This window comes from Pagrus major, chromosome 18 (assembly GCF_040436345.1).
Source record: "Pagrus major chromosome 18, Pma_NU_1.0".
Classification (NCBI taxonomy): domain Eukaryota; kingdom Metazoa; phylum Chordata; class Actinopteri; order Spariformes; family Sparidae; genus Pagrus; species Pagrus major.
This window is the reverse complement of record NC_133232.1, coordinates 30,124,327-30,143,342: the sequence shown is the minus strand read 5'-3', so window position 1 is coordinate 30,143,342 and position 19,016 is coordinate 30,124,327. Positions and strand designations below refer to the sequence as shown.

The 19,016-nt window shown below is 40.2% G+C and overlaps 1 protein-coding gene across 1 annotated transcript; it reads left to right on the top strand.

Moving 5' to 3' along the window:
- The first annotated feature begins 1,058 nt into the window (after positions 1 to 1,058).
- fhl1a (four and a half LIM domains 1a) lies at positions 1,059 to 18,993 on the top strand. The gene is made up of 6 exons (XM_073487576.1): positions 1,059 to 1,140; positions 13,835 to 14,016; positions 15,617 to 15,794; positions 16,509 to 16,678; positions 16,847 to 17,033; positions 18,240 to 18,993. The coding sequence occupies exons 2-6, from the start codon at positions 13,861 to 13,863 to the stop codon at positions 18,392 to 18,394; spliced, it is 846 nt and encodes a 281-aa protein (XP_073343677.1). The 5' UTR covers positions 1,059 to 1,140; positions 13,835 to 13,860; the 3' UTR covers positions 18,395 to 18,993.
- Positions 18,994 to 19,016: the final 23 nt, after the last annotated feature.

The following is a 19,016-nucleotide window of genomic DNA, read 5'->3' as shown; positions in this document are numbered from 1 at the left end:
GTTTATATTTGGCGGACCCTGCCACCTTTCTAGCATCAAACAGTATTCTGGGGACCTTATTTTCCTCTGAGAACAGCTTGTCTAAAAATAAATACTTCTGAGTTTTTATTATTACCTGATTGATGTTGTAAATATTAAATTTCTTCCCTACAACACATAGAGCCCCTTTAATTTCTTCTCAATCACAGAAATGTTCCCTCCCCATCACTTTAAACAGCCAAAATACAGCAAACTAAGTGAGAGTTTCTTTATAAGTAGATACATACGAGCATAAATACATGGTCAAAAAGAAGAAGACATATTTATGGCATGTAATAAGACGTCCTGCTCCAGATGTTCTGCTCTGGTGTTAGAGCAACAAACACAACGTATGTGACCTCATGACCTTAAAAACCCTCCATTCACATCTGCACCTTGACTGTACCAACACACACACCCTCCCTCTCACACCTCGGTCCTGTTGTTAGATGTTTATCTCTATGGAAGGACACATTCTGGATGGAGTCCTGGCTGTTTAGTCTCAATGACACCCTTGATTTAAAAGCTGGCATCTGCATTACATAACACCTTTAGAGCATTTCATCATCCCTTTGTAATTGTGGTGGATTAACTCTGAGGGTGAAGTTTACAGGCTGCATGCATTTTACTTTGGGTTAAGAAATGAGTCATCTTGATGTAATTCCCCTGTTCATTACCAAAGAAGGAGAGAGTGAGGAGGACAAAAGTGTGTCAACCTTGAGGAGTCGGTCCATCTTTTGTAAGCAGCAGAAACGTTCAAATACAGAGAGGATAATAAATATAAGGGATCGTTCAAGCTGGGATCCCTGCACAGCACCTCGCACAAAAAGGTGATTGTTAGTCTCAAGAGCTCGTTGATGCAGAAAAGTTATGACCTTATTTTCTTCAGGAGTTCAGCGCCAATGAGAACTTTTGAGATCTTGTAAATTCCTGGTTGAGGTCATTGTTTATGAGAGCTTACAGAGGTTTGGCTCATGTCCTGCAGTTTTCTCTTTTTTCTTCTCTCTGCTCCCTCCGTCTTTTTAAAGCTGCGCTGCCTCCGCAGATTTCACCTCCCAGCCAAACCCACCGGACACATTGTTGGTGTCCTCTGAAAGACGCTCATCTGTTCGCTCTGCAGAGGTGAGTCCAAAACAGTCACAGCTGTGCTTTAAAAAATCAGATGATCAGGCGGCCGCTCAGTTAAACTAACAGGTAGTCAGGAGAAGTTTATCACGAGGCGGTTATTTGATCTATTTACGCACAGTCATTATGCGTAATTGCAGCTTTTATCTCATCGCATGAAGGTTTCCGGCAAACTTTCCGTCAGTTACACCACCAGTTTCACAGACGGGGCTCACTAAAAATGCTTAAATGTGCGACAAATCTCTGTGAGTCTTTTAGCCCTCCTAATGGTTTTGGGCACGGTGCTGCTGCGCTGCGCAACAGGTGATGCGCTTTGTTTGGCACTGCAGTGGCACGTACTCTGGAAGATCTATCTACCTACAGTATATTGATGTACAGGTTATTCTTTAGAGAAAGTTACTTCTGAGCTTTTTATTTCAGGAATAAACTAAAGTCTGTGTCAGTGGGTGTTGCTTATACCCAGGGAAGTACTTAAGTACAATTTTGAGGATCTTAATTGAGTATTTCAATTTTGTTCTACTTACACCACCATATTTTAGACTGATTTTTAAAACTTTATTCGCAGCTATATTGTTAGTTACTTTTCATATTTATACTTTACAAACAAAACTATGATTACTTTAAAAAAAAATATGATGTACTGTTACAACCAAAGCCACCGGAAAGTATATAAAGCAGTTAAAATCAGCATGTAACCCAGCCACAACAAGTTACATTACTGAAATATTACTCAATTACAATCACTCGATTAGTTAAAACTCCTGGTATTGAAAAAAATACTTCTCAAATGCTACTCAGAGTATTAGTTACTTTTTAACTGCTGATATTTAATTGCCTTATTGGCTGCAAAAATGCAGGCAAAGGTGTCATGCATACCTAAGTACAAGTAAAAATACAAGACTTATGGGGAAAAAACCCATAAAATGACTTAATTGCAGTCATTTGAGTTGCTGTAATTAGTTACTTCCACCTCTGCTTTACACACTAAGATTTTACAAATAAATGATGCACTTTTACAATCTGACCCACCCAAAAGCAGCCAATAAATATCAGCAGTTAAAAAGTACTCTGAGTAGCGTTTGAGAAGAATACTTTGTACTTTTACTTAAGTATTTTTTCAATACCAGGAGTTTTAACTAATCGAGTAATTGTTTATATACTTTTAGGAGGCTTTGGTTGCAACGGTTCAGTTAAAATCAGCATCTAACCCAACTCCAACATTACAGGGATGTTAATGCATGAGTAAATACAATCCCGTAATATAGATATAAAAATATAAGTCCTGAATGAAGGAATTTTACCCTTAATAAAATATTTCCATAGTGAGATATTGCTTCTTCTACTTAAAGCAACGTTATGTAGAATTTGATATTTTGTGCCATTTGTTGCTACAGAGTGCAACACCACTGTTGTAAATACAGATCCCAGGTCTGTAACAATCTGTCAGGCGTAAAGTAGGTGCTAACTACAAACACAACTCATCACGTCATAACATTGTTATGTGTTGAAAACTTGTGTGTTGAAGTAAAGGTGTGTAACGCTGTGATCCGACCCTCTCACTGAAGTCACACAGTGCAGACACAAGTGACAGAGATGCCATTCGTCCTATTACAACACAGTGTACCGTCAACATGATTTTGAAGCTGTTATTTTAAGGTGGAAAAGTGTCATAATGATGCTTCTTCCATCACTGATTAGCCCATTGTGCAGTATGTGCTATACAGCCAGTATCAATAAAAAGACCTCTTAAATCAGCTTATAATATTCAGTCATGTTGATGCTGCGTCAGGTAGACGTTGATTGAAATCTTGAGGACATCGTTTGTGTTGAACTATTACTATAATGTTTACTGAACCGAATATTTTTTGACCCTCTGTAATGTCTGAATGCACAATGTGGGCTGCAGGACTGGTGTGTCGGCTTGCATCAGTTTCTATGGCTTCTAATCTTGTAGCTCAAACGATGTGCAGTGACATTATCGAAAAGCTGGCGTCCTCATAACAAACAGCAGAGCCTCAAAGGTAACATGCGTGGCTTGAAACTGTGAAAGCGCACATCAGCTTACCGTCTCCTCCCTTCTGGTTTTGGGCAGCTGCCAAACCAAACAGATGATGTCATTAAAGAGACTTGGAGATTACGGTCCTTCCTCCGGCACACTGGACCTCCCTGTGGCTCCAGAATGACTTCACCACCCTTCAAAGCCCATTAAAAACTTTGGCCTTAACCGAGCAATAAATTAAACCACTTTAATATTGAAAAGACTGCTCTGACTCTGCGGCTTGGAATTTATAAATCACTTTTAAGTCAATCCCCTGTAACTCAGTAAGTCTTTTTATTTGAAATTTTTGATGTAAAATCAGCACAAAGGCAGTTACACATCATTCATTCACAAAGCCTGGCATATAGTGTACAATTCATATAAATCTTTAATGAAGCTGTTGTCTGTCAGCGCCTGTGAGGTCTCCTCTCCATCAGACCGACAGCAGGACATTTGGCAACTGAGATCACTTTGTGCCAGCAGTTTTCTTCAGGCGGAGACGGTTTCATCACCTCTTTCATTCTTGCAAATGGAGCACAAAGACAGAGAGTGAGAGACAGACACAGAGGGTGTGTCTGAGAGTAGATGACTGAGTTGATGAAACACATGAAACGGCTCTCAGCAGCCCTGCGCTCTACTCCTAAATAGGCAATGCTGCTTGTTTGTCCGTGTGGGCTGAGCGAGCCGAGTGGATGTCGAACAGCTTCCCTGTCCGCTCCTTTTTTTCTACCTCTTCAGCCAGAGAGAGTCTCAGCTGAACTGCACATGATTACTTGGTGAATAAAGGAGGACGATAAGGAGAAAGAGATGAGGAGAGAGCCACAGTGAGAGAATGAAATAGACTGAGAGGGTCTGATGCCTTATTTAAGAAAAGAAGCCAGTGTATCAAGCAGTGAGGTTGTAGACTGCAAACTAAATACTCCTCGCCTCAGGCTCGAACCGATATGTCGGCGTTGTTCCTGCAACATCATAATAACCATCATTGAAGCTGACCAATCACATTTTTGTGAAAAATGATAAGTGAACAGGATAACATACAGTCTAAATGGGATACAAACCCCAGCCTCCTGACCGAGAGTCCTATATCCATTAAACCACGTCAACTTGCTCCAGACTTTGACACTATTTTTTAAGTTGAAATGACTGTCCAGGAACATCATAATTAATGTTGTTCCCAGAACATCATTAATTATGATGTTCTGGGAATGGCAGCAACAAGGTGGCACCCACAGGAGTCACTTACACTGTGGACCCCCTCACCTCTTGTAAGCATAATTTGTTTAAAAATGTTCTGAAAAGTAGCTTGCTCTCTGTCACCACCTTCATTAGTAAGAGGCTGCTGCTGATTCTGGTGTGAAATTGTGACAAAATCTTAACCCAGATATCTGGGTGGCTATAAATTAGGAAGAAGCAACAGTCGACAATATGTGCAGGAAAACTGTTTTCATTCATTAGATAATAGATGTGATGAGCATAGACCATCAAAGCACAATCTAATCACAAATAAATCGCACATATTGAAGACCATTTTAAAAAAAGAGAAATTTATCTGAGGGTTTATGTCTCCACCACTTGTCAACACAAATTTAACACCCTTGGCGATATCAGATACACCTCGCCTCCCCCTCCAGAACTAGAAAAGGAGCCACTGTTTGGTTTGTCCATTCTGGGCTACTGTAGAAACATGGCAGTGCAACATGATGGACTATTTGGAAGATGACCTGCTCCCTCTGTAGATATAAAGGCTCATTAAAGGTAACAAAACACAATAAAATCCTACACACTGGACCTTTAAGTCTACAAAAATGAATAATAATTTTCCACAAATTATCCAGGTATTATAGCTGTCACATAACAGTAATGGTGTAAAAAAAAACAGTATTTAATTGTTTATAAAGTAGCGTATAAGTAAGTATTTTGTGGGTGCTTAAAAAAATGGCTGCCTCATTTTAACGGACAAACTGCCGAAGTGCTTTCTCGTTGCTCACAGTGGGAGCATAAAGGCAGTGAGATTAAATAAAAGCTGTCTTTCTGTGTCGGAAAACCGAAACTGGGTATCACTTTGACTCTCTGAGGGTCGAGTGACGTGAGTCTTAAGAGAAAAACCTCAACGTAATGTGCACTGCCCATGAAGAATTGAAAGTTTTATCAGAAATATTGTTAAGCACACAATCAGGCTTCTTCTTCCCTCCACACGTCAGAGCAAGGGACTGACTTCTTCTGTGTTTTGAGGCTTGAGTCATGTGAGACCAGTGAGAGGTGAAGTGCTCGCTGGCATACAGTGGAGGCTTTATCTGGAAGTGTTTGTGTGTGTGTGTGTGTGTGTGTGTGTGAGAAAGTGTGTGTCTTTGCAACACTTCAAGCCATATCCGTTGGACAGGAGTGTTAGTGTGTTGATAGAGCTCCCCTCGTGGCCTTTGGTCCACACATGTTTAACCTCAGTGTGTCTGGGTCTTGCAGCCACTCCCTGACTTATTCACTCACTCACTGACCTTAAGTCTGTGTTGTAATACAACTCCGTGTGTGTGTGTGTGTCCTGTTGTCTTGACACTGTGTTTGTGTGTACATGATGAGTCACTGAGTCTCCTGACATTGACAGCTTGGCTCAGTATCACTTGTCTGTCTGCCCGCTAACCAGATTTGAGGGGGTTGGTGAGACACATGGACGTCCAGGGCAAGAGGTCAAGTTGAATATGAGCTCTCAGAAACACACACACACACACACACACACACACACAAGGCTTTTGTTGCTGTTGGTAACAGCGAGGAAAGTGAGGGTGTTTGTTCCAGTCACACTGAGTGATTTCCGCTCATATGTTCAGGAAGTACAGGTCAGACTTCCTGCTTCTCTCTGCCTGCAAACACCAAACTAACCACTTAGAGAGTGAGAGATGATGGGATTGTAGCCAAGAGGCAACACCTACCAAAACATTCATGATGTGCATGTTGCATCTCATGATAGGATGAGTTTCAAAAGCACACGCTGTACTTGAGAGAGAGTATTTTATCATCTGTAGCAGCTACGTATTTAACCTGGATTCCTTCATTTGGAATTTTTTTTATTTTTTTTTTATTGTTTGCAGATGATCAGGAGTTATTTCTGCTCTATTAAAAGCGGCAGGGCTTTGGAGATGGCATGTGGGAAGGTGGGCACTGCATGCCAGGAGTCACTGGGTAGAGTTAACACCATCACAAAACAATACTGTTAATGTGCAGCATGATGGCGTGAAACCAGACGTACTTCATACTCGTGTTGTCAGGAAATCACAACAGGAAGAGAAAATGGATAAACGAACATGCCCTGCAGGTTAAAAAGCTAATTTAACAACTTGTCTAAACAAATGTTACTAACAGTAGTTAGTCATTTTCTGACTCCATCACTGGACTGCGCCAAATCGCACAAAATGCCAATTTCTACATCATGTTGCTTTAATGTGCACACAGTGTTTTCACCCTGCACATACAGTAACATTTTCCTTTCAACTACCTCCCTTTATCCATATGACGCTAATGCTAACTGCCTTTCCACTGGTTCTAGTAACGCTAACCTGAAGGACAGAATTGTGAGCTATTGAGTTATGATAGAGAATATAAATGACTTTAAACACTTTATTCTACATTATGCACTCTTTATTTCTTTGTTGGATGCTGCTTCCCAATAATATTGGACCTCTGATGTATTGGTAACATGTACACACAATTTTACAATCATCATCATTACACCATATGTCTGTTCACAGAGCGCTTTTTCTTTCATTTTCACATCTGACTGTCAAATCCCACATGAAATCTCTGCTGATGGAACCACAGCGAAATGCATCACGGCGAGATATTTAAACAAGACCAATCTAAAAATGGAGGAAATAGAAGCAGGATGAACAGATTTCCTGATGTAACACTGAGGGAGGTTTCTGTAGGCCGGGAGTCATGGCGCCTTCCTGCTCATTAATTAGTCTTTGTGGGTTTTGGAATAATTAGGTGACAGATTATAAAAGGACAAACGTAAGGCTGTGCTCTGTGGTAATGGACCAAATCAAATCTGTAATTACAACCAGCTGCCCTTTATACACAAACACACACAGATACACTCACACACACAGGCTAGCTAACTGTATTGATTTGTTTTGTGTGTGATGTATGAAGACGTTTATTGAATATATTTAAGAGACGAGCCTTCCCTTCATAAACTGAGTGTATTTATGGTTCCTAACTGAGGTTACTGAATTTATCATGAGTCTAACTAAATTATTTCCTCTCTTAGCCGGTCTCCTCAGGCTCGAAGTCTCCTCTCATCCCCATAATGATCCTATATTTCTGTATTTAAGCTCGTCTGACTCTGAAGGCCCAAACCAATCAGAGTGAAGTGCCATGTGGAGCTACATTTGCTCCATTTCAGAAAAGATAATGATGGTCCTGATGGTTTAGATCATGATTGTTAGCTGGCAGTAATAGAAATGGCAATATTAAACAGATTTTCAAGCAGTACTACAGAGAGTTATCATCTGACTCTGCAGCTCTGCAGAACTTTTAGCTTCTTTCAGTTGATTGTTTTGGTTTTCCAGCCCACAACTTTACTGTTTTGGTTCACTCTCATGGCTTTCATAGCGTAGCTTGTTAGCATAGCAACTTTTTTTTAGTGGTAAAATCTCTAAAAATCCATTGTCATCGACGAGCTCAGCACCAAACATCAGACGGACACAATATTAGCAACTCGCCGATGAACAAAGTAGAGCAGTTAGCAGCTAAAGAGACAGATATTTCCCTAAGGAGCTGGTGGAGACCAAAAACAGAGCTAAAAGGAAAGTGAATATTGGACTTGGATGTCCTGAGAGGAATAGGAACCCTGAAGTGACTTTATCTTTATGTGCTGTTTATCTTTTGTGGGCTGACAGGGTTTTTACAATGGCGGTTGCTGGTGTTGGCTCCTGAGATCGACCAATCAAAGTTCCTGTGGTGCTGGGAGGGTACCTACTTTAAAGTTAGAGCTAAAAAAGTTCCTCAAAACGGATTTCTAAGAACTACAATTGTTCACAGTTCTTGTGGTGTGTAAACAATAAAAAGAGGGTTCTCAGAACTGTGAAAGGTTACTCAGATCCAAAAACGCCTAAGGTGGACCTAAATGCAGGAGACAGCAGGCAGGAAGTGCAATGGATATAGTTTTCTTCAGGATCACAGCACACAAGGAGCGGGCAAACACAAAGGAACTCCAGGGAGACAAAACAAAAAGGACTGAACAGAAGACTAGACTAGACAAATTAAACTATCTAACAAGGGGGTGAGGAGCAGGTGGGGTGAGGCGGAGAAACACAGGGGAGGGCAACGAGTGGAAAAACACAAGGAACAGGGAAGGAGCTGATGTGTGGAGAGGAAGCAGACTGGGCAGGAGCACAAGAACACAGGAGGGAAACAGCAAAAGACAGAAAACACATAAAACACAAATAAAATGAAAGTGAAGTGGCGGGATGGTGACAAAGTTTTAGTTATCAAGTTCACAATATGAACATAAAAGGTGACGATGTGTGCGTTTTATGTTCACAACTTGTTTCCAAAGCGTCTGACAACAAAAAAGTATGAGTAACCATATATTTTCAATTTTTTTTAATGAAATTTTTTTTTTTTTTTAAATTTCTTATGTATGTAATAGATGGCATTTTTAAGATGCACATTTAATGCTTTAAAAACATTTCTAAAATTTGACACAATTAGTAACAGTTAACAGTAACAAAGTATAGGTTCTGAAGTTTTACATAGATTTGATTGATAATTGACAGATATCTTATATATCTTAACATTTTGGAACTTTTCATGTCAGAAACATTGAATAAATGTGGATTGAATACCTTAAAGCATTGGTAAAGTGTCAAAATGCAGTTTTTATCTTTAAAAAAAACAGCCATGTGAACTGTAATTTCAGAAATGTTGACTCATATTTAGCTGCAATATATTTTTTTAGCTTTAGCTTTAATTGTTTGTTAGTCTGAGTGGATAGAGTGGAGATGGATGAGGACATTTGATCTCTTTATGTAAGACGATTCATTGTGACTTTTAGCTTTTCTATCAGGAATGCGCTGGGTGTTTCCTGAGGCTTTAAAGGAAATATTCTCTCTTGGAATACAAATCACTGAGATAACAGAGAGAAAAAATCATCACTGACGATCATATTTTTTCTCCCATTCTGAAATATTCTACTAGGGCTCACTTAGTTTGAGCATACACCCCATTATCTTCTGGAAAATATGACATATCCTCTCACACGCAGTGATGAAGATTTGACGAGACACGCTGATATAACACTTTGTCTCTCCTCAGCTCGGTCAGCTATATCAACCCGCTCCTCTTGTGAGTCGTCTGTTTGAGTTATGATGTGATCAACGTGTCATCTGTGCATGTTTTGAACTCTCTAACAAAAAGCTAACTGTCGGGGCAGAGGGAGTATCTGTTATCCCCGGTGGCCATCGCTCACAGCCTCCAGACTGTGTTTTTGTTTTTTCACCTTCTGATGTTACAGCAGTGGAATCCAATCTCTATCAACTAATCTATCCCCTCTGCATCATACTCTCTCTCATCCGCTCTATTCTCTAATGCATACCCTAAAAAGGACAGGAGGGCCCACGGTTGGATGTGGACGTGGGGTCGGGGGTGTGTGCGGGTCACAGAGGGGTATATACAGCCCCCCATAACTTAAAGAGGCGTGCGGTCTCTGGGTTTGACCCTCTGTGGATGCTACTGTCTCCTCCTGTCCTTGCATTTCTTCTCTCCTTCCTCTTTTCTTCCTGACGGGAACCAATCATGACTTACAGACACTCAGGTAAAATTTAACGCTGGATGCTGTAAATTATTGACATTTGTGTTACCAGTAATCACGGAAAAGCTCAGGAAGAATTTCCCTAGATTTCACGTGAATTTGTCTCAGGTGTATGGTGTTACACATCATATTTCTGTCCCGTGATAACCCTGTTTTCAGCTTTGTTATGATGGGTTTTCAGACTTAATCCTTCAGTTTATCTTTTTTGTAAAACTCAACAAATTTTAAGATACATTTTTTTAATTAGACAGCAACAATATGTAACAATATAATCAACTACCAGCAGCCTGTCGCCAGCCGTCATCTTGTGTCTTCATCACTCTTTTCCATATTTATGTCCTTTTTCTGGATTTCTGTTTAATCAAAGTATCTGGCCAGCAGAACAATGTGACTTTGCATGTTCTTAACCGCTTATAATCTTTAATGTTTACCATCCTATTGTTTTAAATCTTATGCTGTTGTAATTTTATTTAAATTAAATTCTATTTTATCTCATCCAATTTTAAGATAAACGATGCACCAAACTTTTTTTGAAGCTGGTCTTGTTGTTTTGATGATGTGTAACACGTTCAAACAGCATCTCTGGCTGAGGGGATTTATTTAATTCCATAATATTTGTGATATTTTGATGCACTCACACAGATTTAAACTTTTTAAATTTAGATATAAACTAAATCACAGACATCTGTTGGTTTTTGTTTTTGTTTTTTTGTCACCAACACCTATCTCATCAGTTTGGTATGCTGCTGCTAAGAGCTGCATTTTAGCGTGTCTTTCTTATATCAAAGGGAAAACGTAAAACATATACTTCGTGCAGTTTCTCCGTGGATTTGGTTTTTTCATTTTAAGGTGCAAAGGTCAGATTTACAGTTACAGTCTTGGGCATGCTGTCCTTACTGTTAAAAAGAGCTTTTTAGAGCTTTTGTTGATGTTTCATTGACTTCAAACAGCCTCTTCCAGTAAAAAATTAATAACTACACCACTTGAATGTCAAAGACTAAAATCTGAAATCGTCCCCATCTCTGGCTGGGGAGATTAAATTAATCCCATCATGCTGTGCTCTTATTGATGCACTGATACAGACAAAACTAAACTACATAATGTATTTTGCAGATGGAACTCAATGCAATGACCACATTGATATGATGGAGTAGATGACTGTAGAGGGGCCCAAAACTCAATCCTTTTAACATAACTGATTAGGATTCGTCTTGGTGAGCTCAGAAATTAAAAAGAGTACGAACAGATGTTCAAACCCGAGCCATTAAAGCCCACACGCACTAGCACCTGTTGGGGGATTAGCAGCGACACGATCGACCCACTTAGATAAAGTTCTTCAAGTGCATGAGTTCAGAATCAAAACATCTACTTTCCTGCCCAATTATTTAAAACCTATCGGGTAGCCTACAGTGCTAAGTAAAGAGTGTTATGGAGGATGTGTGCTGGTTGTTCTTCTCTTAACACTTTTGAGTCTTTCATGAGCTTGTGCTCAGCATTAATAATTTTGATCTGGGTGGATGATTGAACCATTTACTGCAGTCAAACGAATCAGAAATGAGCTGAGCATTTGCAGCTACGTGATGGTCTCATCTCGTAGTCAAATATTCGGAGCTCTCTTGAAATATTCATTTCTTGATTCATGTTGTATAAAGTCTATAGAACAGTCATCTCCTCCTCCATAGTGCTGTGATTATGTTCAAATGACCTGATTTTTAAGGAGGCCTACTTCTAAGTGAACACGTTGTCATTATCCCAGAGAGTTTGGATGATGATCCGCTGTTGATTTGGCTGATATACAGTGTGGGTCTTTGAACACGCACCGCTCTGACTCACCTCTCAAACTGATCTCGCGTTGACCTTTCCTGCTCCCCCAAAGGGACCACGGTGATATAATCCACTCCCCCGCACAGCTGAGTGTCGGTGCATACCACGCCCGCTTGACAGGGGGCAGCTGTCAAGCTGTTTGTGACAAAAGATTAAAGTACTGGACACTGGAGCCACAATAGCTGCATAGTCCCAGTGGTCATCACTCTGCATCCATCTCCACGTGTCCCCGGTGGAAGGTCAACATACTTTTAATAGAGAGGGCATGTCTAAAATAGATCTCTGAGCTGGCTGGGCTTAATAATGAGACCCGAGCATTGTGTGTGTTTGATTCGGTGACTTTTTTAGTCACATTAAATGCTACTAGCGGTGAGTTTAGGCGGAGTGGGGCGTGTCAGGCCTCAGTCCAGTCTTTATCCCTATCTATCCGTCCACACACACACACATCAGGGACACATACCACACTGCGGGAGGCTCATCTCTGTTTACCCCCATCCCACTTGAAATAGCTGCAGCCTCCTATCATCAATATTTTCCTTGTTCCTATGGTTACACGGACAAAATGTCATTCCTCCCATTGTTTCCTCCATCGCTCCTGTTCTACTGAAATGATATTCATCACTCTGACTGTTCAGCTGCTCTCACTGACATCCTGTGTGTGTGTTGTGAGAGAGAGAGGCACTTTAAAGTGATGTAGATAAAGCATAATAATGTCCACTCACTCCACCCTGCACAACAGTTGTTCCAGTAATCTACTCAGTCTGCTCCCAGCGGACGCCGCCCGTGATGCAGGAATGTTGATGAACGAAGGAGCGAGGCAACTTCGGCTTATAGTGTTTACATTAACAGCCAATAAAATGACCCAGACGAAAGGGAGGCAGAAAGAGGGTGAGTCGGGGTGATGTCCTCGAGGTGGAGTTGGGGGTGACGGGGGGAATGAGGCAGACGGTCTAAAAATATGAGCTTTCCAGGGAGAGATTGATAAAAAAGTCTGCAGGCCAGGAAGCACGCAGACAACAAGCAGACATCTGTGGGCTGCTTTTTTTTTTTTTTACATCAGCGACACTTCTCTCATCAGTTTGGTATGCTGCTGCAAAGAGCTGCCTTTCACTGTGTTACTCTTCCTAATATTAAAGGAGAAACTCTTAAAAAAAACAACAACCTTTTCCACAAATTTCTGCTTCGATCTGCTTCACATTTTAGGGTGCAAAGGTCAGATGTACAGTTACAACCTTGGGCGTCACTGTGCTGTTCAAAAAGGAGAATTCAGTCATTATCTACTTACCCTCATGCCGAGGGGAAGTCACAAAATAGCCACAAAATATTTCTGGAGCTTCACAGGAAAAACAGTGTTGCAACGTTCTCCCAAACAACTGAAGTAGACGGGCACTTGTTTTTAAAACTTTACAAAACATCTGAAAGAAAAACATAAATTGGTTCCATACAGCCTCGTAGCGTGCTAACGCTTTTAGCTTAGCAGCTACGGTGAAGATCTCAGCTTAAAAGAGGGTGAAAATAAAGTCTTTTCAAATTGGTTTGGGATCTCGGGGCTTCCAGAGATTAACATTACACTGGACAAGCTGAGTGGAGCCATGTTTTGTTTGCTTTCGGTTGATTTTTTCCCCCATCTACTTCAGTTGTTTAGGAGAATGCTGTAATGTTGTTTTGCTGTGAAGCTCCAGAAATGTTTTATTGACTACAAAACTTCACCTGACTTTTCATCAGTGAGTAGATCTTGACTGAGTTCTGACTTTTGGGGGAACTTTTCCTTTAAAGTCATATTCTGTTCTCATTAAATTCTCATATTGAATCTCCGTCTCCCTTATATCTTTTATTCACATTTCTCTGAGCTGTAAAGCACTTTTAAATCATCTCAATCCATCACTGCTGAATTCTAGCTTTGGCTTGCATTGTTCAAAGAACCATGGGGATGAAGGAAAGGGCAACACTGTCCCCAACTGGTGTCTAAAGGAAACTCATGTAGGAAGGCTCTGCTGTGCTGACAGCCACCTGTGTTTCCTCAGGTCCCAAGAGTTATCTCACCTCCACCATGAGTGAGCGCTTCGACTGCTACTACTGCCGTGACAACCTGCACGGGAAGAAGTATGTGAAGAAGGATGACAAGCACGTGTGCCCCAAGTGCTTCGACAAGCTCTGTGCCAACACCTGCGCCGAGTGCAAACGCCCCATCGGTGCCGACACCAAGGTGAAAACACAGTGTGAGTGACAGACAGAGAATGAATGAGTAAAGGAGGGAGTGACCAAAGCATCAGAATAAACAACACAAAGGCCCACAGGAGACAGAAGTAACTAAGTACATTTACTCAAGTACTGTACTTAAGTATAGATTTGAGATACTTGTACTTTATGCTACTTCTACTCCTCTACAGTTCAGATGGAAAAATTCAATTTTTTATTCATATAATTGATGAATTTAGCTGAGTCACTTTGCAGATTCTTATCATCTAAACTAAAATGTATTATTGTAGATTAACATACTCAACCGTATAAAAAGTAACTACAATTGGATCTATCAATTATTATAATACATTAATACGATATAGATGATTCTACAATGGACCTAAAAAAGGGAAAAAAATGAAGTTAGTTTTGGTACTTTAAGTTTTGGTAATAATTAAGATTTTTAATGCAGGACTTTATATAGTAATAGAGTATTTTTACACTACAGTGTTGCTACTTTTACTTAAGTACACCACCTTAGTGTTTCTTCCATCACTGCCATTTAGATATATGACATTTTGCTTACCTTTTATGACAAACAGAAATGTTTTTTAAAAAAAAAAAAGTAAAGTAATTTCTTTAAAGGTAAATTTAATTATACTCTGTTGTAGTTAAGGTTGTATTCATATATTCATATTCATATACATTAAACAACATATTATTGATCTAATGACACAGATAATTTGATGTCTTTGTAGTCACTCAGCAGTTTTTTAAGTTGTTATCACAAGTCACTTTTAAATGATTGTTTCTTGTAAAAATAGCTGCGTAGGTTTTGGTGACAGCAAATGTTCTTACATTAATACAGATGTGCTCAATGTCGCTGTTCTGTGAGAACCACGTATCTCAAAAAAATCAACTTTCCACAATAATAGTTTCCACAATATAAGAAAGCACTGAGCACTGAATCATGCAAACCTATTCTAGTGGTAACCCAGAATAAAATCATGAATGTAAAAATGAGCATAATATTTCTCCTTTGGCTGAAAACAAATAATCATCAGGTCTTTTGTCTGAGTGGACGTTTTGACTTGTCACTGCATTTCAAAATGTCTTTTAGAAAAGGCCTGTCTGTCTTGAATTTTAATATCTCTCCATTGTGGTTGTCATTAGGGTTAATACAAAAACAGAAGTAAAAGACAGAAAGAAAGCGAGGCTGTTTCTATGTGTGTGTGTTTCCTTCAGTCATCTCTCATCTGTTCAGACAGCTCTCAGTCTGTTACACTACTTGTGTATCATCCTGCAGTGGCCTCTGCTCCCATAATCCTCTCACCACGCAGTCACAGGCTGTTAAAACTGTAAAAAGATGTATTATTACATCTAATGAGGCTTAAATACTTTATATCTCATTCTCACCATCAAAGTCCTCTAACTCCTTCACGGCTCGCCACGTCCCGGTTCACTTCATCTCCACTTTAATGCCTGCCACATGGGCTCGTTCTGTGTTCTGGCCCCGAGCCTCAGTCCACATGATGAGTAAACAAACTCCACTTTAATGAGAGCTCAGTGAGGCACCTCTGCTCACCACGCGCCTCCTCCTCCTCCTCCTCCTCCTCTGTGTTCAGGAGCTGCACCATAAGAACCGCCACTGGCATGAGGACTGTTTCCGCTGTGCCAAGTGCTACAAGCCGCTAGCCTCTGAGCCCTTCAACGCCCGTGATGATGGCAAGATAATGTGCGGCAAGTGTGGCGCCAGGGAGGATGGCAACCGCTGCCAGGGCTGCTACAAGGTGGTCATGCCAGGTGGGTTTACTGTTATATTTTTTTTCTTTTTAAAGGCACAGTATGGAGTTTCTGCCACTAGAGGTCTCTTAATCAAAACAAAACAAAAGACTTGAGTAGTTTGAGAACATGGGAGTTGTTGTCTGCCATTGCTGATGGTGAGTGCGCGCCCCATGTACAGAAGCTGTGTCGTCACTGCAGCAGCCCAGAATCTGACCTGTGGCCCTTTAATAAGGGCTAATAAAGCTATAGCCGCTAATAATAATAAAAGTAATAATATTAATAATGATAATAATAATAAGACTTGTTCATGGGCGAGGTGATGTTTTATGTGCATAACGTTAAGTCACAACTCCAGCAGGGTCCTACAACTCAAAATTTCCCACTCAAATTCAAGCACTTTTCAAGCATTTACAGCGACTTGTATCTGTAGCAAATTTCATGTTTATATACATTAGTATACTCAAAATGAGTATTTCACTTCATCACATTAGATCAGATGTTACTGTGGTAGAAGCAAACAGAATTATGTGTCGTGAAAACATTCTTCAGAAGAGTGACAAAAGTTTTATGTTTCAAAATGTTCCTCCTGTCTGTAAGAAGACTTATATGTTGGATATATTGGGGACAACGTGTTTTCAAGGCCTTTAACCCAAGTGCGGTGACCATGCTGTATGTTGAGGGGCTAGATTGCATCAACTATTGTTGGTTTTATTGAATGTTTATGTTTCATAGGATCCCAGAACGTGGAGTACAAGAACAAGGTGTGGCACGAGGATTGCTTCAAATGCTTTGAATGCAAGCAGCCAATCCGCGCACAGAGCTTCCTGACCAAGGGCGAAGACATCTACTGCGCTCCCTGCCATGACAAGAAGTTTGCCAAGAAATGCTTCCACTGCAAGCAGGTACGAGCACTGATCCTATCTCTGTGTGTGTTTTGTGCTTGTAAAGATATTCATCAGTGTGCTGCTGTTTGCCAGTCTGGAGGAGCTGAAACAGCACAGTGTCCTATTGATGAATGATATTGCGGCCCTGTAGTGTTTGACATCAAAGTGTCCCTCTGACCCTCTCAGGCCATCACCTCCGGAGGGATCAGCTACCAGGACCAGCCCTGGCACTCCGAGTGTTTCGTGTGCAACACCTGCCGTAAACCTCTGGCAACAGTTCGCTTCACTTCCCATGAGAACAATGTTTTCTGCGTGGACTGCTTCAAGACTGATGTGGCCAAGAAGTGCCATGGCTGCAAGAACCCGATCACAGGTCAGGGAAGCATGAACACTCGTTGACATTAGTATGATTTCTGCTGCAAACATGCCAGGATGGTCATGAATGTTCACAGAATGCTTCAGTTCTTCTTCTGGATGTTTCCTGCACGACTATAATCGCATCTGACAGATTATAATCCACAGACAGATGACGAAATAGACCATGAGGCAATGCGGTCATAAGACATAAGAGGATGTGCTGCAACGACAGTACCTCAGATGATTCATCATGACACAGTTTCAGTGTCACACAGCAGGAAAAGCAGATCTTTTGATGACGCTTTATCATTCTTAATCATTATAAAAGTTTCCTAGAGTATGTTATAACAACAGTATGTAATTTCATACAAGTTACAGGAATTTTCAATTTTTTCCAATTCATTTTCAGCATAACTTAGTGGTTTTTAAGGCGGTGCACTGAAGGTTGGCTGCACACGCACCAGTGTGAAATTTATATTCAGGCAAGCATACAATTCATCATGAGGGAACATAAAGTTTTCAACAATAAATGACTATTAAATTGATTATTTGGGGTTTAAACTGAGCTTTTCTTTAAAGAACCTTTCCATTTTCCCTATAAGTAGTATCAAATTACATAATCATTTCCTAGAAATTAAGTTTATTTCATACTCAAAATCTGAAATGAGGTAAAAGTATAAAGAAAAAAATAATAGGGAGTGCAGTAATATACTTATAATGAAAGTGCTTTTTTTTTTAAAGATATTTTATTTTACCAGGAAGGCCCATTGAGATCAAGATCTCTTTTACAAGAGAGACCCGACCTCGGTTGGCAGTTTATTAAAATCCTTCATTGAATCATGAATAAACCAACACATTTGAAAGTCTTCATCAGGGTTTATATCAATACCATGGTTTTCCATTAAAAGAAAGATGGGCAGTCACTTTAAAAAGAGAAAAAAAAGCAGTTAAAAGCATATTTGAAGCCCAGTTCAGCTTACATTACTTTGTTCTGACAGCCACCATCAATACTGTGAATTGTCCACATACTGAGCCTCCACACTCTGGAATTCAAATGTCCTTGTTCAAACAAGCTTTAATTCCAGATTTAAGATCTCAGTTTTTCGTCATTTGAGACCAACCTGTGCTGAATATTGGGACATGTGATAGGAATGTTTAAGACATGAGATCAGGGTTTTGCTTGTTGACGGATGTCCTTCTGTCCGTCTGTCTATCTCTGCAGGGTTCGGCCATGGCACCAACGTGGTGAACTACGAGGGCTACTCCTGGCACGAGTACTGCTTCAACTGCAAGAAGTGCTCCCTCTCGCTGGCCAACAAGCGCTTCGTCATCAGCGGAGAACAGATCTACTGCCCCGACTGTGCTAAGAAGCTGTGAAGAGGATCACTCTTTAAAGGGGAATTACACCAAAACTGACTGTTCATTTGCAAAAAAGAACATATTCTTCTCTTCTGGGAGTTTTTGGGATTGTGAGTTTAAAACAGAACAGAAATGTTGTTCTGTTTCTGAATTAGCACGAGATGTAAGAATAGTCAGTTTTGGTGGATCCTCTCTTTACAAACTCGAAGTTATTTCAACTCAATATGCACTAGCTTGAATCATTTATCTACATATACATTATTGCAACTGGTTTCAGTGCTGGAGACTAACATGGCAACAGAGTTTCTTTTGTGGGATTGTGTTATGCACTAATCTAATCTGTGCAGCCGTATGAGACAAAAGCCTTTTCAGTGCCTTACTGGAATCTTTCAGAGAGAATAAGATGCTCTTTACATGCATACTGCTGCTCATTCATTACCAGCTTTGATTAATAATCTGTTACGCCTCTGAAAGTTTGAGTATGACAATTTTCAAAAGATGTTTAGCGAGTGAATTTCAAATATAAATTAGGTCTTTGAGATTGATGCTGACGTATAAACTGCTCATGTATTCAAGACTTTATGAGTGAAGTTAAAAGAATAAAAAGGAGGAAGTGACGTGACGTGTCTTTATTTGAAAA

Coding starts and splice junctions, on each gene's coding strand:
- fhl1a (XM_073487576.1), top strand. CDS start 13,861: ATGAGTGAGCGCTTCGACTGCTACTACTGCCGTGACAACCTGCACGGG. Junction 15,795..16,508: donor CTACAAGGTGGTCATGCCAG/GTGGGTTTACTG, acceptor TATGTTTCATAG/GATCCCAGAACGTGGAGTAC. Junction 17,034..18,239: donor CTGCAAGAACCCGATCACAG/GTCAGGGAAGCA, acceptor CTATCTCTGCAG/GGTTCGGCCATGGCACCAAC.